We start from the raw sequence: 21,871 nt of genomic DNA, 5'->3' as shown, positions 1-21,871 counted from the left end.
GCTCAATGGGAAGGTTGAAAAGTGGAGCACGGGCGGACACAGCTGCAGGCAGCTGGAATCTTCCCGGAGCCAGTCGGGAAGGGCGAGAAAGGACCCAGATACATAGAGTTCTGGGCACTGGTGTTTTGACTCTCTTCCTTTTTGAGCCGCGTTGGTAGCATATGTAAAATCTAACATCAGGTGCTCAGTTTAAATGGCGAGGACTGTCCCCTCTGGCAGGTAGACAAACAGAAGCTACGGCTGTGTTGCTGTTTCTAGGCATGGCACCTAGGACAGGGCTCTCTGGCTCTGCAGGAACCCGCTCCTGACATTCCTCCCGGTTACTGATAAACTACAGGGGGCGTCTGCAGTCCCTCTAAATGACGCAAGCACTGCATCTTAAGTAAAGCCTGTGCGTAATCTTGGTGATTTGCTATTTTTGTTTTGTTTCCTTTTCAAATTGTTTGATGGTGTTCTGACACCCTCCATTTGTGGAAAAGTTTAGTAGATTTTATTGCTCTGAGTAAATGGGCTGGCTTACAGATAAGAGCATGTGTAACCCTGTAACTAAGATCATTTAAGCTATACATAGAACTGTTGTGATGGCCCAAGCCTGTAATCCCAGCACTCAGGAAGCTGAGAGAGGAGGCCTGCTGCAAGTTCAAGCCCAACCTGGGCTACAGAGTGAAACCTTTCTTAACCAAACAAAAACTAAAGCCATGAATGGTTAATACCCCAAACAAATAAATCCTAATTTCTCTCTCCTTTCTCCATATGTTTTTCCAACAGAGCTCTCAATTTTGTCACCATAACACCAGAAGGAGATCCGAAGCCAAGCGCGAGAACTAGTTTGGGTCCTTGGCAGATGGGCATCGGTATTCACTAACCAACAGGATGGAGACCACACCTTTGAATTCTCAGAAGGTCCTGTCAGCATGCAAAGACAAAGAGGACTGCCAAGGAAACGGTGTTCTCCAAAAGGGTGTCCCCACCCCAGGGGACAGGCCTGAGCCTGGCCAAATATCCAATGGGTACTCTGCAGATCCCAGCACCAGTGCAGATGAAGCTACACACTCTATCCCAACAGCCACCACCACCCTGGTGGCGGAGATTCGCCAAGGGGAACGGGAGACCTGGGGCAAGAAGATGGATTTTCTCCTGTCTGTCATCGGCTATGCTGTAGACCTGGGCAACATCTGGCGTTTTCCCTACATATGCTACCAGAATGGCGGAGGTTAGTACCATGGGCCACCAGCAGAGGCTCGGACCCAGGAGTGGGTTGTTGGTCCTTAGGGGAGGCTGTAAGACAAGTCGTGTCTTTACTGTCCTGTGTGACTGCCAGGAGTCTGGGGATGTAAGACCTAGGCTTCCATGCTGGTCAAGTCTCCAGTCAACTGAAAGCCTAAGGTAGCTTGTGTGGGGCCTTCAGGTGGTGAAGCCGGACCTGAGCTCTCCCACACAGCCTTGAATTTATAGCATCACCGTGCTTCACTTGTTGAAGGGCTTTCCTTCTCATCCTGCGTTAGCCAAGCTTATTAGGGAGTCAGAAGCTAGAGAACACTCCGAAGGTGTAAGGCCTACGGGAGGAAACATGGGGAGGTGGCTGTAAGGCTCCAGACCTGCTGGGACTTTGGATTTGCATGAAATCAGAGAATGGCACTAGTTTAGGTTCAAAGTCTTAAGTTATCAGACTTGATGTGATCCGAGGCTGAGCCCAGCCTCAGTATGGCATTACTGCCAACCTAGAGTGTGAGCAGCTACAGTTACATCTCCTGTGTGCTGTAGATGTCTTGTCCTGCCTGTCTTAGTGGCCCTAAGACGCTAAGAGTAGTTTCATTGGTGACTGTATGTGTGAGCTGGGGAGCCTAAGAGAGCGCAGAGCAGACTGGGGGAGATGGGTGAGCAGGTACTGGACTAAAAGAAATAGGTGTCAAATCAGTGGACATGTATTGACAAGCTGTTTGAGAGGCGACTACAGTGATATCTGGAGGTGGGTCATTTATGTCACCCAGACTTCTGGGACCTAACACGAAGCTTCTTCATCTGTGGCTACGAAGGCAGTTCCCGGACTGTGGGGGGTTACACAGCTCTTGCCTGGGAGGACTGGAAATCATATTCTCCTTCTCCCCCGTTTGGCAGGATCTTTAGCCTGAACCTTATATGAGAGCTGGATCCTTGGTGGCATTTCCTACTGTAAAGGCAACGGGGTAAATCCTTTGGATGAGTCGAGGGCCACCATAAAAACACAGCATGGTTTTGATTCTCAAGTTGGGTTTGTCAAAGTGACTGTAATTACATGGGCCTTTCTGAGTCACACTGGCTTTAGCTTTTTAGGGGTGAAGCACTCTTTAGATAGGAAGGTTATCAGGCGAAATCTTGAGCTGCAGGTGAGCGACCTTATTGTCCCGTGAGAAACAACTGTTTTCAGCCAGGCTCTCAGACAGTGATGGTTTACGAGGAATTATTCTGGCTCCATGGAATTAGGGACATGCAGTCAAAATATCAGCGGTCAAGAGTCTGGAGTCATAGGTGATCCTGGTAAAGGATCCGGTTCCTAGAGTCATAGACGGTTGCATCCATGTGGATCACTGGGCAGTTCAGCACTGTTCCCACATCTGGACATCACCTTCTTGAGGCCTGGGGTGGACCCTCGAGTCTGGAGGTCAGTTTCCAGAGGCCCCTGTGACTCTGACTTGTGACTCTGCTGGCATCATCATCTGATAGGAGAGGAAACCAGAGCTCAGACAAAAGTGGAGGTGGCCCTTGCCATGGTGAACGTTACGTCTAATGGATACAGTTACTGTGCTAGGCTTGTAAAAATCTAGGTTGTTTTTAACTTGTATATGCCACAAGGATGTTGTTCGTACCCTGAAAGTACCCTGTCAGCTGGCCCGAGATGGACCGATTCCTGGTGCAGCTAGGCTATTCTTTAAAAAGTGCTGATTGTTGCAAAATATTTCACTGCCTCTGCTCTTCTTATAACGTAATGGGTCACAAAATTGAACAGGCTAACTGCTAAGTTCTGCCCTGTATGAAATGCTTGCTTGCTTGGATAGCTAAGGCAACTGCTTGGATGTTTGTTATAAAACCAGCCTTGCCAGCACCCAGACAGGATATGAGCTAATTTGGCTCCCCAAAATTATAACTGTGTAGGCTTTGCCTTTATAATTCTTTGGCTAACAGTAGCTGTGGTCTTACCTGGAGAACTCTCTCTGGTTTGGTCCTGGTTAGATTCTTTTTAATAGAAAGCCTCTAATTTACTAAAACCCACACTTGAGTCAGATTGGTGACTCTCTAAACGGCCCAGACCCAAAACAGTCCTGGCACCTGCTCCGTTGACTCCAACCCAGCCTCTTTCCACCTTCTCTCCCGGGCTCCTCTTCTGTATTGTTCGCTTGGTTTTTGCTTCGATTTGCCCTGAGACAGTATCTGAGTTTCATTTCTTGTTGCTTCAGTGAAACACCAAGAAAAAGACACTTTAAAGAGAAAGGGTCTGTTTGGCTCAAGGTGCCAGGTTACAGTCCATTACCGCTGAGACTTCTAGATAGCAGGAACTTGAAGCAGCTAGTCAGGAGCATATGTGCAGGCTGGCTCAGGTAAGTGTCTCCCCAGTTCAGGGCCCAACCCATGAAGCAGTGCTGCCTACCTTCAGGGTGGGGCTTCTCATCTCAGTGACCTCGATTAAGAAAGTGTCTCAAGGTCAACCCAATCAAGACTTTCAGGTGTGGTGGCCCATGCCTTTGATCCCAGCACTCCTGAAGGAGAGGCAGGAAGATTTCTGTGAGTTTGAGGCCAGCCTGGGCTACAAAGTGAGTTCCATCCAGGACAGCCAGGGATGTTACATAGAGAAACCCTGTCCCCCCCCCCCCAAAAAAAAAAACTCAAAACAAACAAAGCAAATGAAAGACTCCCTTCCCAGGAGACTCTACAATGTCAACAATCATGCTCACCAACCCGGACAGGCTCACACTGGACAGTACCCCGCGACTTTGTCTGCTGAGTCCTTTCACAAAGCACTAGGAGCACTGCTCCACATCAGTGGGCTGATCTGGGGACAGCTGTGGGCGGGAAGTAAAACTGTCTCCCTTCTGCCACAGGGGCCTTCCTCCTTCCCTACACCATCATGGCCATCTTTGGGGGGATCCCACTCTTTTACATGGAGCTTGCGCTGGGCCAGTACCACCGAAATGGGTGCATTTCTATATGGAGGAAAATCTGCCCGATTTTCAAAGGTAACTGAGGGGCGGGGATGGGGGGAGGTGCTGGAGAAGGCACCCAAACGGCTGGGGCCTGGGACTTTGAGCTGCCCTGCGAGCCTGGCCCTTCTCGCCCGCTGTGCAGGGATTGGCTATGCCATCTGCATCATTGCCTTCTATATTGCCTCCTACTACAACACCATCATTGCCTGGGCGCTCTACTACCTCATCTCCTCCTTCACGGACCAGCTGCCCTGGACCAGCTGCAAGAACTCCTGGAACACCGGCAACTGCACCGACTACTTCTCCCAGGACAACGTCACCTGGACACTCCATTCCAAGTCACCTGCTGAGGAGTTTTACCTGTAGGTACCTGGGAGGCAGGGCATGGTCTGCTAAGGACAGCCATATCCCCCCTGGAGCTTGGCATCTAAGGGGCCAGAAACTCTTCACCCCTCTCTTGGCAGACTCCTTTTAAAGCACTTCATTGGCATGTATTAGTTATACAGAACCGGTGCCATTGTGACATTTGCACACAATGCATTTTGATTATATTTGTCCGTATCGTTATTATCTCCCACTTATCCCCTTCCTGACTTGCTCCCTTTCTATGGTCATATTTTTTCTTTATTCTTTCTTTGCTATGAGAAGCATGAGCAACTTGTGAGTGCTATACCACTGAAGAAAATGTCTTATCCCAGCAAACGCTGACCGCCTGCTCATGCCAGTTGAGAGGGTCTGGCTATAGACAGTGAAGTAGAGAGACAGGAGGCCCAGCTGTGGGCTGAATGCCCCTGCCATCCAGGGTTCTTTCAGGATGATCAAGGCCCATTCCAGCCCCCCCCCCCAGGCTCCTGCTGGTGTCCACTATTCTCTTGGACGAGTCACAATCATGTGCTCAGGGGACTCTCACAGGCTCCTTCTGTCACTCCAGGCGCCACGTCCTGCAGATCCACCAGTCTAAGGGCCTCCAGGACCTGGGGACCATCAGCTGGCAGCTTGCTCTCTGCATCCTACTCATCTTCACCGTCATCTACTTTAGCATCTGGAAAGGAGTCAAATCATCTGGCAAGGTGAGGAGGACCTGCTGCTGCTTATCCTGGACTGTCCAGGACCCTCCAGTGTCACCAAGACTCAAGAGCATTGCCCCGGACAGCTACTGAGCAGGAGAAAGTCCAAAAACATTCTATGACACTTTCTTCATCACATCTATTAGAAGGTTCTAGAAATTAACCAGTATCATTTACATGTAAGCTCATCTAATTAAATGGAGGCACAATTCAGCCCTTTACATAGGGGCTGGAGAGGGGGGTCAGTAGGTGATGTTCTTCCCACAGAAGCATGAAGACTCGAGTGTGTGTCACCAACACTCGTGTAAAGAGCTGCGCATAGCAGTACACGAGTGTGTGGCTGCAATCCCAGCATGGCGGCACGGGGCGGGGTGGGGGGAGTCAGGAGGCAGAGTTAGGAGGACCCCTGGACTTGCTGGCCAGTCAGTTCAACCCAATGGGTGAGCTTCAGATTCAGTGAGAGCTCAAAAAGTCAGATGGAGACCAACTGAGAAAGGCATCCAGTGTCAACCTCGGGCCTCCACACACATATGTGGCTAATTCTTCTGTCCCTAGTGGACAGATGTGGAGCAGGTTTAGGGGTAGGGAGCCCTGGCAAGCAGTCAGATTGTTGTCAGCCAACTCTGAAGTCAGCGGGGTTTTCTATTGCTGCTGCTGTCTGTTTGCTTCTCAGAACAGCATCTCACTATGCAGCTCATGCTGGCCAGGAACTCATAGGAATCCTCCTACCTCAGCGTCTCAAATGGCAGAATTACAGTAGTATGTTACACCCAGCTTTGGGCTTGAAGATATTGATCCTCCTGCCAGGCCATGCTACCTCTTAAAGTGACAGAAAAAAAAATGGCCCCCCTTCCCCAGAGGTCTTCATTAGTAAAAGACACCACGACTTGTCTCCCTTCCTTGCTGTCTCTGGGACAGTGTGGTAGTAAACTCTGTTTCTGTTCTTCATTCCAGGTGGTGTGGGTGACAGCCACCTTCCCTTACATCATCCTGTCTGTCCTGCTGGTGAGGGGGGCCACCCTTCCTGGAGCCTGGAGAGGGGTCGTCTTCTACCTGAAACCCAACTGGCAGAAACTCTTGGAGCCTGGGGTGAGAAATGGAGGGAAAGCGTGCACTTGCCAGGTCTTCACCTGAGAAAGCCAGTTCTCTCAAATAGGATAGTAGGGACGACTCAAACTGAATGCACAAGTCTGCAATGATGCTTTAGATCAGAAACACAAGCACTAATAACACATTCCCATTTGGTGGCCTCAAGCCGCTAAATTTAAATGATAGGGAGAGAAATCACATGTATGTCACCAGAGAAGTGGCCATCCCCGGGACGGACCCAGAAACACTGGCTTCTGCCCAGCGCATAGCCACATGGAGGCCTGAGTGGGTGCTGTTTGCTTGGCAGCAACCCAGGTCTCACCCTCACCCTGGGCCCTCACCTGCTGTGTTTCAGGTGTGGGTGGATGCTGCTGCTCAGATCTTCTTCTCTCTCGGCCCGGGCTTTGGGGTTCTCCTGGCTTTTGCTAGCTACAACAAGTTCAATAACAACTGCTACCAGTGAGTACGTGGGATGCTAAATGGAGCTTAGAAATGGAGTGGCAGATAGACAGTCCAAGGAAGGCAGTGATCTCAAACCCGTCTGGACCCACAACATGAGGGCATTGCCCCCCAAGGGCATCACAAGCCCTCGGCCATTCATCCATAGCCATAGTGCCCATTCCTGCTGTATCTTCACCCAGGCTAGTCAGAGGCTGAGAGAGTCTCCAGGATACTTCTGTTTTGCCTCTCCTGGTTGAAGTGGAGAAGTCTATGCTGTGATGTCTCACAGCAGGTTAGGCTCTCCCCCTCCCCACCTTGCTCTGTAGCTTATGTTCCTGCCTTACTCAGCCCTCCATGGGATGGAATTAAGGCTTGTGCTACACAGTACCCAGTTTATGGCCGTGTCTTAAGACATCTTTGACCAGCCTTCCATGTGTGGTTGCCATGGTGTCTGCAGATGTGGGGGTAGGTTGGGCATGGAGGCCTGTCGCAGCAGAAGACACACAGACAGGCGTTTCTTAGACTCCCTACCTGAGAAGTATCTCAGGCAGCCTGGGTTTTCATTCCAGAGACGCCCTGGTGACCAGTGTGGTAAATTGCATGACGAGCTTCATTTCTGGCTTTGTCATCTTCACGGTGCTTGGCTACATGGCCGAGATGAGGAATGAAGAGGTGTCCGAGGTGGCCAAAGATGCAGGTAGGACCCAGGGTTCTGTTTATGGCTCAATACACTTGGAAGCTCTAGACATAAGCAAACTTTTCAGAGACTTGAAAGAAACTTAATTGCCTCGGTGATCTCAGCCCACACATTCACTCACTTCTCTCGATGCCCAGTGCATGGTGGGCTTAAAACTATGACTTGTATGAGAACTTTAAAATCAGTGGGTTTAGGCCTGGGATGATCTCATGGTATGGTCCAGTCTTGTAGGCAAAAATCGACTGGTCCGCTGGGCGGTGGTGGCGCACGCCTTTAATCCCAGCACTCGGGAGGCAGAGGCAGGCGGATCTCTGTGAGTTCGAGACCAGCCTGGTCTACAAGAGCTAGTTCCAGGACAGGCTCCAAAGCTACAGAGAAACCCTGTCTCGAAAAACCAAAAAAAAAAAAAAAAAAAAAAAAAAAAAAAATCGACTGGTCCTTAGAACTTCCCTTGCGGAGAGATAAGATTTCACTGATGTGGGCATGCTGCTTGTTTTCATTGGAAATAACTTAGCAGACATTTAAGGCAATGAGACCAAGTAGAGCACCAGGGCCTTGAGAAATATTTATATTTTGGCCCATTGCAGTGCTTTGACCAAATGACAGCATCTCTGGCTGACCATGAGGGTTTAAGAACATGTTTGTCACGCTGACAAAAGGACTTTAAGGGCCGGGAATATGTAGGTTAGTGGTAGAGCACTTGCCTACGGTGTTCAGATGCTGGAGTTCCCACCACAGCACCCTCAAATGTAAAAAGAAAGGGTGACTTAAAAATATCATGAGGTCCTTATTCCCTCTCCTGCTACTCTGGAGCTGAGGACATCACAAGGTACCTTGGATGTAACAGTCCTGGCCCTGACAACAAAACAGAATTGTCACAGGCTGGAGCTTGCGTAGTCCCAGTCTTAAGCCCCTTCTATCTCCCGAATTGAAGACACCTAGTTTTCAAGGTGGATAACCTTCCCCCGGCTTTGCAAACTGTCAGGTGTGGTGAGTGAAGAAGCCTTTGGTGCTGAAAAGCCCGATTCACTGCATTCACTTGGGAGGGTGAGAACGGTAACCAGTAACCGTGGCATTAGCCCAGTTCTACTTGGCAATAGCTTGGTAGGCTGGGTCTCAGCGCCACCTCCTCCTGTCTCCCTGTTTCAGGCCCCAGCCTCCTCTTCATCACATACGCGGAGGCCATAGCCAACATGCCAGCAGCCACCTTCTTCGCCATCATCTTCTTCCTCATGCTAATCACACTGGGCTTGGACAGCACGGTGAGTAGAAACAGAAAGTGCTCTGGGAGGATGAGAGGACAGGGAGCAGGAAGTGGCTAGACTCACTTCCTCCCACCCAAACCCTCCATGCTACTGTTTGCTACCTCCTGGTAATTCCCCTCTCCTGTTCCTCTTCCCTTCTTCCTCCTCCACTCCTCCCCATTTTGCCCCCGCCCGTCACTGCTCTCAGCAAAGGCACCTTTTGCAGTGCGTACGTACAGCAGAGTTATAATCGGCGTAAAGTAGGGCAAACGCCTGGCACAAAGAGCTCAGCGTGTGTAAATTCCTTATTTGTTTTCCCTCTCTACTGATGGCACCTAACGGCTCAGCTCAGAGACTTGTCACTTAACTATTAGTGTCGAGAGGGAATGGGCATTGAGCTGACCGTAGGACAACGAGTCTCTCCCAGACACACCAAATGCTGAAGTTCCAGATGCTGCGTTTCCTTGCCTGTGCATCCTAAATGATGGGTTCTGGTGCCAGTATTGGATGGAAATGGATTTCACGGGCCAGTGAGTGGGTGAACTAGTCTTGATCGGCTTGAATGTTCACTTGGTAGTTCCATCTCTCTTCCTGTCCTCTGTCCTCAAGGCACAGGCTTGTCCCAAGATGCCACTGTGACCATCTGCATGCCTCTTTTAGTTTGCAGGCCTGGAAGGCGTGATAACAGCAGTGCTGGATGAGTTTCCACACATCTGGGCCAAGCGCCGGGAGTGGTTTGTGCTCATTGTGGTCATTACTTGTGTCTTGGGATCCCTGCTCACGCTGACTTCTGTGAGTACCAGGGCCTCTGGCTCCAGGTGGCCTCTGCTAGGGCACCAGTGCTCCATAAGCTAAGCTTTCCTTCCACTTCCCATAATGTCCTCACATGGGGGCCTCCACGGGTGTTGCTAGCACTAGTTATTAAAAGGCTTATCATGGGCTGAGGATGAGGATATTAGGTTGCTTGCCTAGCATAATGTGAAGCCCTGGGTTCAATTTTCAGCATCGAAAAATTTGTCACCAACAAGCTATTTCTGTGTTACCTGTTGGGAGATATGTGTATAGTTTTGGGGGTGGTGTGGAGCCCAACTTAACATTTCACAACAGATCCAGCTATGTTTCAGGCTCAGCAAAAATACCCGGGGAGAAGTTAGGACTTGGCAGCCAAGACCAATACAGTAAAGTGCACACCAGACTAATACAGTAAAGTGCACACCAGACTAATACAGTAAAGTGCACACCAGACTAATACAGTAAAGTGCACATCAGATAGTGTGACGTCGTGGACTTGTGTCCTCCTGGCTCAAGCCAGGACTTCAATGATTCCAGCATTTGCCAAGTCAGGTTAAGGGGCTGTAGAGATCTCAGAGGGGTCAGAAGTTAGACCAGGCTGGTCTTGAACTCAGAGATCCACCTGCTTCTGCTTCCCAGGTGCTAGGATTAAAGGTGTGTGCTGCCACAGCCAGACTTTCTCTTTCTCCCTCCCTCTCTCCCTCCCTCTCTCTTCCTCTCTCTCTCTCTCTCTCTCTCTCTCTCTCTCTCTCTCTCTCTCTCTCTCTCTCTCTCTCTGTCTCTCGACCAGGCTTTCTCTGCCTCCCAAGTGTTAGGATTAAGGGGTGCTCCATGGTGTCAGATAGGCACACATTCCAAGGCCACTCCACCTGACAGCCCTGGGGTTCTTAGACAGAGCGCAGGGGGAGAGTCACCCACTCATCACCCTCTATTCAGAAGTTGCTGCGGGTCTTTGTAATGGGCGATTGTATCTCAGAAAACTGTTAGCCACATCTGCAATCTCATCCCCAGGGAGGGGCATATGTGGTGACCCTGTTGGAAGAGTACGCCACCGGGCCCGCGGTGCTCACTGTGGCACTCATAGAAGCCATTGCCGTGTCTTGGTTCTACGGTAAGAGGTCCCTTCCAGGGAGAATTCTTTTGCCATGACCCTCAGTCTGCAGGGAGAGGGCACTGATTTCATCGGAGGAGGGCAGGCAGGGGCAGCTGGCAGGTGTGAGCTCCTGAGTGTGAGCTAATGTCAGGGAGGGCTTTCTAGAGCAGCCCATCATTCCCCCCCCCCCCCAGAGCTTCAACCCTTGTCCCCTAGCTAGGCAAGAATTTTCTGTCTCTGTGTTGGTAAATCCCCAGCTCACTCCCTCTGGTCCTGGAAGAAACATTGATAAGGGAGAGAGGAGGTACAGGAAGTGAGGGAAGTGAGCTGAGGTCTATTGGCAGAGATTCCATCAGCGCTGACATGGGGTAGGGGAGGGTACAGGCAACTGACATGAAGAACACAAGTTCAGACACATGTGTGTCTGTACAAATGTGTGACTGTATGATCAAGAAGCAAACATCTTTCTGGAAGTGCATTTGCTTTCCAATTTCTATGATCAGTGGCTTTATTGCGATAGTCACCATGCACATTGAGAAGAAGAGGGGCGAGCACACAAACTAAAGGGTTTAAGTGTGTGTGTGTGTGTGTTTATGTGTGTGCATGTGTGTGTGTGCATGTGTGTACGTAGCAGCCTGCAGAGGCAGCAGGAGTATTGGATTCCCTGAAGCTGAACTTGTAGGAGATTGTGAGTCACCTGATGTGGGCTCTGGGCACTGAATTCAGGGCTCATTCAGAGGACAGAGTTCAAAGTCACAGTGTAGACCTGCCCTAGGAGCCACAGACTTCTGGAGAAAGCAGCTGGAAGCACTCACACGCCTCATGCTTCACCCATCAGTGGGCGTTGTCATGCTAGTGCCAGTAATCTCTTACAGAAGAACCTGGATCTTGACCTGGCTACGAATGAGCAATACTTAATTAAAACATTCCCTTGAAGAGCTGGAGAGATGGCTTATTGGTTAAGATCCCTGGTTGCTCTCACAGGGAACCTGAGTTTGATTCCCAGTACCCACATGGTGGCTCACAACTGTTAACTCCAGTTCCAGGGGGCCAGACACCCTCTTCTGTGGACACCATACATATACACGGTGCACAGACATATGTGGAGGCCAAACATGTATACACATAAAATAAACCTTAAAAAAAAATCCCCTTGAAAGTTGCCAATGGATAGTCCAAGTTGGTCTCTGCAAGGCAGGCTTATCATCCGAAATAAAATGACTTCCTCCCTACAATTAACACTACAATCAAATCCAGGCTGAGATCTTAGAAGGACAGTATGGGCACCAGTGGGGACCTTGCATCTCTCCCTAGGTGTCCATCAACTTCCTGGCTCTGTGAATTTTGCTTGCTATAAAAATTATTCAGTTTTGGGGCTGGAGAGATGGCTCAGAGGTTAAGAGCACTCACTGTTCTTCCAAAGGTCCTGAGTTCAATTCCCAGCAACCACATGGTGGCTCACAACCATCTATAATGAGATCTGGTGCCCTCTTCTGGCATGCAAGCATACAGGGAAGGAATGTTGTATACATAATAAATAAATAAATCTTTAAAAAAATAAAAAAAATTATTCAGTTTTGTAACGCACCCCTCCCCCACTGCTCCATTTCCCTGGAGCCCCTTGTGTGGAGAAGTACATAGCTACTCCGCCAGCTCAGGGGGAACCCCCACTCCCATTCTTGCCATCGCCAGTGCTGATCTGGCCTCAGTCACATTCTCCTTTGGGTGATTCTAGGTATCAGTCAGTTCTGCAGTGATGTGAAGGAAATGCTTGGCTTCAGCCCGGGATGGTTCTGGAGGATCTGCTGGGTAGCCATCAGCCCTCTGTTTCTCCTGGTGAGTTGTCACTTCTGCCTTGTTGTTCCAGATATTTATTTATAAGAAATAAGGCCAGGCAAAGATGGTGCACGCATTTAATCCCAGCACTCGGGAGGCAGGAGTATCTCTGAGTTCGAGGCCAGCCTGGTCTCTAGGACAGCAAGGACTACAGAGAAACCCCGTCTTGAAAAAACAAATAAAAAGCGGGGCTGATGTGTAGCACAGAGCCGGGAGGGCATCCTGACTGAGGTCGTGCACCTCAAAGAGTTTTATAAACCCAGCACTTCTGTGTGGACAAAATCCTACCGAGAGACAAAAATAAACTTGTACTCCAAGAAGCCCCTCTAACAAGAATGACAGCATTTACTGAGCGGTAGGCCGACTGCACCAGATTCACAGCTGCTGCCCTTTGAATCTTTATGATCACTCTGAAAGGTGTTGGGGTTTTTCATTTGTTTTTAAAGACAGCCTCCAAATCAAATGTAGATTGATTTGGCCTGGAACTCTATACATAGCCTAGGCTGGCCTCATATGTGAGATCCTCCTGCCTCTCAAGAGCTGCTGCCACAGGCATGAGCCACTGGCTTGTTGCTTCTGACAACAAGTGCCAGTAATCTCTTACAGAAGAACCTGGATCTTGACCTGGCTACGAATGAGCAATACTTAATTAAAACATTCCCCTGAAGAGCTGGAGAGATGGCTTATTGGTTAAGAGCCCTGGTTGCTCTCACAGGGAACCTGAGTTTGATTCCCAGTACCCACATGGTGGCTCACAACTGTTAACTCCTGTTCCAGGGGACCAGACACCCTCTTCTGTGGACACCATACATATACATTTAAGGAAATTGAGGCTTAATGTCATTAAAATCAGGTGCAAGCATTATTCAAGACCATGGAAAGACATACTGTATTTATTGCTCAGAAAAACCCTGAGAGGGGTTCCTAGCAATTTCATACCAATTTTATATGCACCTTGAAGGGGGCACACATAAAGGTCCCCAAGTTCAGGACGAGTCAAAAGTAGAATTCATTTATTGCCGAAGGACCTGGAATAGAAAGTTGAGTTCTAAGGGTGGCTCACGACGTGTTTAGTCATCACTGCACCTTCTTATGTGCCCAGCCACTTCCTCTCCAAGTGTCTCTACTGCCCAGAGATAGATTATACCCTATTAACCTCTCAGGTGCATGCTGACTGAGGCAGCTTGGGCTAAATCACTGGGGACTGCTTCTCAGTTTTTTCATGTATATATAACTTTATTGGGAGGGGTCATTTTTTAATCCTTTAGAGAAAAATAAAAGCAGGTTATATGATTCCATTAACCAACTCAGCTTATTGAGGGCATCCGGGTCATCCCAGATGTCTCAGGCCTTCAGCACACAGCCTCTCTGCATCTCTCTGTGCTGACATTCTTGAGAAAGAGTCTTTGCTGCCCCCAACTGCTAACACATCTCAGGACTAAGAGGATTTTTGGTTTTTGTTTTGTTTGTTTGTTTGTTTTTTGTTAGTTTTTTTTCTAGACAGAGTTTCTCTGTGTAACAGTCCTGACTATCCTGGAACTTGCTTTGTAGACCAGGCCTGCCTGTCTCCCAAGTGCTGGGATTCAAGGTGTGCGCCGCTGTGCCCGGCAGGATTAAGTTTTGTATGATGGTCCAGTTGTTGCTATCTTCGCTTTGCTTCTGTGCCACTGCATGTGTCCCTGTTCCCAGAAGCCTTCCTGACTGGTCTAGATTCCACGAGTTTCCGTAAACATTCGTCCCAAGCAGCAAACTTCCCAGCCCAGCGGCTCCAGGGCCGGCCCACACTCAAGAGCAGACACACGGAGACCCTTCTGCAGACCCTGGCTTGTGCACTTTCTTAGGTTTTAGTCCCATATTCCTTTGTCAGCTCTTTGCTCTTTTGATGCTTTTAGCCCAAATCAAAACTTTTTTTTTTTTTTTTAAAAACAAAGTTTGCTGGTCTTGAACTTAGTCCAGGAAATTCTCTCACCTCAGCTTTTCAAGTAGCAGGGGCTGCAGCTGTGCACCACCAGGCTGTCTGTCCGTGCCTTTAAATTCATCTGTCTTTGTATGCACAGGGTCTCACGCTCTAGTCCTGGCTGGCCTGGAACTCGTCATGCAGACCCAGGTTAGCCTCAAACTCACATCAATCGCCCTGCCTCTGCAGCGCTGGGGTTGAAGGCAAGTGCTCATATACCTGGCAGTTTCAGTTGCTTTTCTAGGAAGAGGTTTGGACTGAGTCTCTGGGTTCACTGTGAGCAGAAGCCCTGATATAAATAGGTTATTAGCCTGAATTAATACCTTTGCTTCTTGATAATCTACTTAAACCCCTTCATTTGTTTCTCAGAGGAAGTCACGTTAGATGAATGCCATGGGGCAGAGACATTTTTTCTTATGTGCTTTCTTATTCCCCACCCAACAAGGAAGCAGTGTCCAGGCCCAGCCTGGGGTGAGGTGAGTGAGACACACCAGGGAACACAAAACACATCAGTATGCAAGATAAATACTATTTCAATGCAATGCCACATTAATGCACAAATCTGTATAAAAATATTTTATCAGACTCTGGCCCTGGTCCCAGAGCCTGTGTGACTCACCCCACTCACCTAACCCCAGTCTGTCCCCATCGGGTCCTGTATCTGACAGATTACGTTAAAATATTTGGGCTCGCCGGGCGGTGGTGGTGCACACCTTTAATCCCAGCACTCAGGAGGCAGAGGCAGGCGGATCTCTGTGAGTTCGAGGCCAGCCTGGTCTACAAGAGCTAGGTCCAGGACAGGCTCTAAAAAAGCTGCAGAGAAACCCTGTCTTGAAAAACCAAAAAAAAAAAAAAAAAAAAATTTGGGCTCCCCCTTAGACATGAGGTCTCTTCATCTGCTTCATTCTTGTCTGGGTCTAGAGACCTTGGGTTTGTTTGTTTCTGGAGGCTCATGGTCAGCACTCATGTAGAGACCAGGGCAGCTATACACCAACCCAGGGATGTTCATGTCTCTCCTCCAAAGGTAGGTGCTCTCGTGCCCCAGGGAGAGGTGGCAAATCTGCCTTCCAAGTCTATGTGGAATAAACAGGTCTCCTGCTCAGAGCTTTATAGGGATGCTTTAGGTAAACAAGCAAATTACTAAAAACATTCTTTTTTCACTGAAACCAAGTTACAAAAAAAGAAAGAAAAGAAAGAAAGGAAAGAGATAGAGAGAGAGAAAGAAAGAAAGAAAGAAAGAAAGAAAGAAAGAAAGAAAGAAAGAAAGAAAGATAGATTGCTTGAGAAAAGAAGTTGGGCTTAGTGAGGGAGCTGTTGAATAACGAGCTTGGGCCCTGGTGAGCTCGATTCACAAAGCTGACAGCAACATAGCCCAGTCCTGTCAAAGATTGCTCCTGAATGGATTGTCTCCTCCCCAATCCCAGTCAGTTTTCTCAGTAGCCAGGTCTGGGGCTGAGGAGCCTGTGTTAGGTTTGTGATTGAGGGGGCTCTGCTTTGAAGCCCTCATCCTGGACACAGGCTCCGCAGAAGCATGTGTGCTTTACAATTTCCCATTTTATTACCTGCAGACAAAGGAAAAACAGATATAAATAGATGTTTAACCACAAGAGTAATTTACATTAGTGTCTTCTTTATGAGCTTGAAGCACTAAAATAAAATTAAATCAAGAGCAATAGTGATTTTGGCACAGCGGTTTCTAGGCAAAAGCCAACATTGATGCTCACTCTGGAAACCAAACTGAAAATACAAAAATCGTAAGTTGGGTGTTAAAGGAGATTTGAAGTTCTCATCAAAAAGTCCTGAGGATTCTCAAGTGGAAAATGTGTGAAGCTGCTCTCCCACTTCCACTGTTCCTTTCAAGGAGGGCCAGTAGCGGACGGCTGCTAGTGTCCAGACGAATCCTTGCTGATTCATTCTTACTGAAACCCCAGGATGCAGAGCCGCACAGAGAGCAAAGGTGGGAAGGAACATTGCCCTGAGCAGAGCACGCCTCAGTTCCCTCTCCCAGACAGAAGGCACTGCCCTCTGACCTAAAACAGTCGGCAACAAAGCAGAGGCAAGCAGAGAGGCTGCCCAGCTTGTCTGTCTCTTGCTGTCCAGTCCCAGTGGGTGCCAGTCTCTTCTCCATGGCAGAAGGAGACGCTACATCTCCCTGACTTTGGGGATAACTGTAGGCATGCTGTAATTTCCACAGTAGGCCCTGAGGTGAAGAAACCCAAGCAAGGAGCATACCTGTTTTTCTGTTTAGTGGTGAGAAATTCAATCTAGGATATACCCCCAGTAGAAGGTCAGATTTGGTCTTTGGTGTTTGTGGTCTCAAGGTTTTCAATGTTTCTTGGAATTTGTCTTAGTTCATCCTTTGCAGCTTTTTGATGAGTCCACCCCAACTGCGGCTTTTCCAATATAATTATCCTCACTGGAGCATCATCTTGGGCTACTGCTTAGGGACGTCTTCTATTATCTGCATCCCCACGTATATCATTTATCGGCTGATCAGCACTCCAGGGACGCTGAAGGAGGTATGTCCCCACTAAAGAGAGAGAGAGAGAGAGAGAGAGAGAGGAGAGAGAGAGAGAGAGAGGAGAGAGAGAGAGAGAGAGAGTTTAGCAGGATAATTGGGAAGTAATTTTCTTGTTCTGTCTTATTCATAGATAAAATCTACCAAAGGCTCTTTGTCTTATATATTTATAAAGTTTCCCCAGGCCTACATAGTGAGTCACTGTCTCTCTGTAGCTTTGGAACTGCCCTGGACCTAGCTGGCCTCAACCTCACAGATCCGCCTGCCTCTGCCTCCTGAGTGTTGGTATTAAAGGTGTGGCCACCATGCCTGGTGCCATAGCCATTTTTCTCACATCAGTGTGTCAAGTGCTGCTTTGAAGAACATCACAAAATAAGAATGTTACAGTAACAATTTTAGCCTAAAAAAAACTGTCAACCCGCCCCCCCCACATACACATACACACAACCAAGTTGGATATCAAAGTTGTGGCTCAGGCCATTGGAGCCATTTTCCGCCATATTAGAAATGATTATTTCTGTCGGAATATCAAGTACCTAGCAATTTCTATGAGATGCAAAGTTGCCAAAGTGTCTGCCTATAGTCGCCTCATTTTGCTCTCCAGAGACCTTGGGAAGCAGATGGGCACAGGTGCTATAGACGGACGAGAACCCCGACGGTGGGAACAACCTTGTCTGACTCATTATTTCGGTGACTTGTCTGAGGACAACACAGCTCAGGGACTCTCCAGATCTTCTGACTCTTTGGCCAGTGTTTTTTGCATTTTTTAGGTGCAGTTTCTTTTTTCTGAGCAGACCGTTTGCTAGTGTAGAAATTGGTGTTAAAGGTTAGAGACAGAAAAGTGGCCATGCTCATGCCATGCTGCCGGGGTTAGGGGTCAACTACTAAGATTTATGGCAGTGCCTCTTCGCTTCCACAAAACCCAAATGTCTGAAATGTTATCTCTTCAGCCGTGTGTCTGCCACAGAATACTGTGTATTTATTGTACACAGGGACGAGCGTCACACCAGGAGAGGCTTAGGTCCACTGTTGTGTTTGCAGAGGTGAAGGGGACCCACAGGGGAAAGTGGGAGGATCTTGAGAACCCAGGTGAACCCAGAACTTTGTTCTGATGAGCAAAGCTTCTCTATCGAATCGGCCATCAGCAGCACGCTCAGACATTTCACGAGAGCACACAAGACAGACATCTTTTTCTGAGAACAACCGATTCCTTTCTTCTTCTAAGTAGGAAAACTAAACTCAAGGTGAAGAAAACTCAGTTCTTGCAGATTTCTACAATGGAAACCAAAGCCACTCTATGACCTTTCCTCCCAGAGAGGACCAGACAGTTGCTTCCTGTACTCCATTCCCATCCCCAGAGTCACTAAGTTCGTTCCTCCAGGCGACTCTTTAATGATGGTTGAGAAGATCCAAGACCTCTGTTGCTTCAAACGGAGGCCAGGTTAGCAGCAGGAACTCCAGGCTAACAAATGTCAGTATTTTGTCACAAGCTGCACCTCGAATCCTGGCTGTCTTTCTTGCAAATTTTCAGTTACAGGAAATGTCACCCAAAAAAGTGTGATGGAGCTCAAACCCCTTGGCAGTAGGTGAGATGACAGGGCCATCTTCACCACGGGCCACCAGATGGGAGACAGTAGGTTTCCAGGAAGCAGCTGAGAAAGGCCAAGGAATGCTAAGGAGAGGATTTAGTCAGCCATGAAAGCATTCACCTTGGGGCTTGGTTTCCCATCAACAGAACGTGTGTCCTGAGGGGTGGGAGTCCACGGAGCAGCAACGGGACCCCCATTGGGCAGAAAAACTAGAGAACTCATCGCTCTCCTTTACGTGGGACATCTCAGACACTCTTTCTGTCCTCGTGTGTACTTAATGCAACTGGTCAAGCATGCCATGATTGTTTTCCCAAGTACCCCTAGGAAAATAGAAATCTGTTTTTTTTTTCTTGAGAGAGGATTTTTATTCTAAAACAAAATCTTACTATGTAGCTCAGACTAGCCACCATACCTACCTATGTAGGAGTTTTTAAGTAATTATTTATTAATTGCCAGATTTGACAGTCAGAAACATTCTGGGAGGAAGGGAGGTTCCATATAAAATTCTGGTTTGGTTAAAAGAAAAAAAGACCAACAGGTAAATTCATGAGAAAAGTAAATGTCTGAACTCTGCTGGTCACATCCAGATGCTCCTGACCTTATGAGATTACATCCTGATAAACCCATTATAAATTGAAAATATCATTAAGTAAAAAATACAATGAATATACCTAACCTCCTGAACATCATAACCTAGCAACACAGTACAGTACTGTTTTTCTCATGACCACTTGGCTGGCAGGGAGCTGTGGCTGGCTGCGGCTACCTGGAATCAGGAGAGAGCAATGTCACTAGCTTTGGAAAAGATCAGAATTCGGACCAGAGTTTCTCCTGAATGGATATCCCTTTTGCATCATCATAAAGGAAAAATGGTTTGTAGTGACCCACCGTCAGCTGGGGACCACCTGTGGTGACCCACCGTCAGCTGGGGACCGCCTGTGGAATAGTAAAATAGAACGGAAGCAGTTCTATGTACTGGGCTGATTTGGGAAGACATCACAGGCACTAGTAACCTGGAAGGCTCAAGGCTGGGGTCATTCACTGACTAAAGTCATCGTTGGAGAAAGCCTTTGGCCACACCATGGTAGCGGGAGGTGGTCTCTAACGAGCACATGTTATGAAGATGTCAGCAATGCTCCATTCTTAGGTTAGCTGGTTACCATTTTGCAGAAGGCCGGGGTCTGGCAAAGTTTGAGATCAATAATAGTCTGGTGGTCTGGCTCTTACCACCAAGCTAGACGAGTTCAACTGGAGGAGCCTACACAGCCGGGAACTGACGCCTGAAAGTCATCTTCCGACTTCCACATATGCACTGGCATACATTTGCCTACACATAGTTACACACAACTAAATAGTATCTAAGCCTGGTAACTTGGGGGAGTCAGCCAAAAGGGTAGCCGTCCACATAGCAAAGGGGTGGGGCAAACAAGCCAGTTTTCTTTATAATGTTATTGCTGGGCTTGCCTCTCCCACATCCTTTAATTAGCTCTTTTCTGTGTATCATAACTCCACTTAAGACTAATCCTATTATATTTTTATCTAGTCAACAATAGCTTACTACAAGGTAAGGGGTGGGTTTCAGTGGCCCATGGCACTGGACACTATGGCCAAAAGGAGGGTGAACTGAACTCCAGTCTGTCTGTCCCCAAGCTCAGTGTGGCTCTGACAAGCTTCGTCTCTTTAAAGTCTGTGGTGCTATGGCCAGCCAGGTGCTACTGAAGGATTATTTCCTCCTCCAGTGTCATGGTGATGTTTCTACTGGCGCTACAGATGCGTCTAGTTCTCCACTCTGCCATTTTTATCCACGTTAGAGAAGTTGGGAATTTCTCTTTTAAAGGCCAGTGACGTTATTCCAACTTACTACGAAATGTCATTAAAATACTATTCATTCATTAATTAATTAATGCTGGAATATCTTTTCAAACGAGATTTTATAACACTTGCATTTCCTTCCCAACAGCGCATCATTAAAAGTATCACTCCTGAGACACCAACGGAAATTCCCTGTGGGGACATCCGCTTGAATGCCGTGTAACACACCAGAGAGGAAATGGCTTCCCAGCCACCTCTCTCAGTGCTGACAAACCCCACCTCGACTTCTCCCCTCTCAGCAAGCCTGATGATGCAAGGTCTCTCTTCCTGGAGAGAGTCTTAAAGACTATGGTGCCCAGACTCTTGTGGATTCCAGCCACTTCTTTCCATGAACTCTCTTGGACATACTGCCTCATGGAAGTGACATAGCTGAACTGGCCTCTCTGGGACATGTGAGGGAGCATAGGAGGTGATGAAGTCATCAGTTAGCGTTAGGTTTAGAATTGAGTCTGTGAAGTCTCCTGTATCATTTCTTTCTGTAAGATCATATTATCTCACATCTGTGTGCTTCTAAAGCCTTCACTGTCCATGAATGCAGAAACCTTTTAAGAGAATACAGGGTATCGTGTTAGCCATATTTTCTCAGTAGCATAGAATGCTATAGCTGGACTCTACTAGAACCTTCTAACCCACGTGCTGCTGGGAAACCAAGGAAGGGAGATGGAATGATGCTGACTGAACAAAGGATGTGTATGTGTGAACTGTTGTGCCTGTACATTGTTGTGTTTGTGTGCTTACACCTGACACCCCGGGCTCATTACAAACTATATCCGCCTCCTCTAATTTTTCTTACATTAAACAAATTCTACCTACTTTATGTGTATCATTGTGTATGTGTTTTTAGAAGCGTGTTCTGCTACCATCTTTTCCAGTGACAATCCAGTGTTTGGCCACCTGGTCTTTTCATCATCTCCTACACACACACACACACACACACACACACACACACACACACACACACACGGTTAAACATTGAGGCTAATGTTCTGTGGGCAAACCTGGCCTATTCTCTTAGTCTACCAGTCAGTCCTATTAGTGGCAGCTACTTTCAAGATGGCTGTGGCCAGATCATGTTCAGCTGGATCGCTGGTGTAAGCTCTACTTCAAATGACTGAGGGGTTTGACTCTTCAGGTTATTTGTCTTGGGGAGACTGGGCAGATCCAACTTCCACTTAGCTCTGGGGTACATAGTCTAATTCTGTGAGCTAAGGGCAGGTCTTCTCTGTCCAGAAGCAAACGGAGAATCTGAGTTAGCTTTAAAAGTCTCAGGAAACCACATCCAAAACTCTTCATTAAACAATAATGAAGAGGACGGTGGGACGGCTCAGCAGGTAAAGTCACGTGTACATAAGCCCCGTGACTTGAGCTCAATCCCTGGGACCCACATAAAGGTGGGGGGAGAGAACCAACGCCACCAACTTGTCCTCTGACCTCACACAGGCACTGCACACATGCCCTTACCATCATCCCCACTCACCCATTGTAAATAATTACAGAG

At 48.0% G+C, this 21,871-nt stretch overlaps 1 protein-coding gene across 1 annotated transcript; it reads left to right on the top strand.

Annotated features, from left to right (window-relative positions):
* The first annotated feature begins 873 nt into the window (after positions 1–873).
* Positions 874–20,536, top strand: Slc6a4 (solute carrier family 6 member 4). Its single transcript, XM_038327342.1, has 13 exons — positions 874–1,213; positions 4,077–4,211; positions 4,321–4,540; positions 5,110–5,248; positions 6,200–6,334; positions 6,690–6,793; positions 7,345–7,472; positions 8,622–8,734; positions 9,377–9,508; positions 10,520–10,619; positions 12,337–12,437; positions 16,746–16,913; positions 20,462–20,536. Exons 1-13 carry the CDS (start codon positions 874–876, stop codon positions 20,534–20,536), a joined length of 1,890 nt encoding a protein of 629 aa, XP_038183270.1.
* Positions 20,537–21,871: the final 1,335 nt, after the last annotated feature.

The sequence above is a fragment of the Arvicola amphibius genome, chromosome 4, assembly GCF_903992535.2.
Source record: "Arvicola amphibius chromosome 4, mArvAmp1.2, whole genome shotgun sequence".
In the NCBI taxonomy this organism is placed as follows: domain Eukaryota; kingdom Metazoa; phylum Chordata; class Mammalia; order Rodentia; family Cricetidae; genus Arvicola; species Arvicola amphibius.
The sequence above is the reverse complement of the archived record's forward strand: the minus strand, read 5'-3'. Positions and strand labels throughout refer to the sequence as shown.

Coding starts and splice junctions, on each gene's coding strand:
- Slc6a4 (XM_038327342.1), top strand. CDS start 874: ATGGAGACCACACCTTTGAATTCTCAGAAGGTCCTGTCAGCATGCAAA. Junction 4,212..4,320: donor AATCTGCCCGATTTTCAAAG/GTAACTGAGGGG, acceptor CCCGCTGTGCAG/GGATTGGCTATGCCATCTGC. Junction 8,735..9,376: donor CACTGGGCTTGGACAGCACG/GTGAGTAGAAAC, acceptor TGCCTCTTTTAG/TTTGCAGGCCTGGAAGGCGT.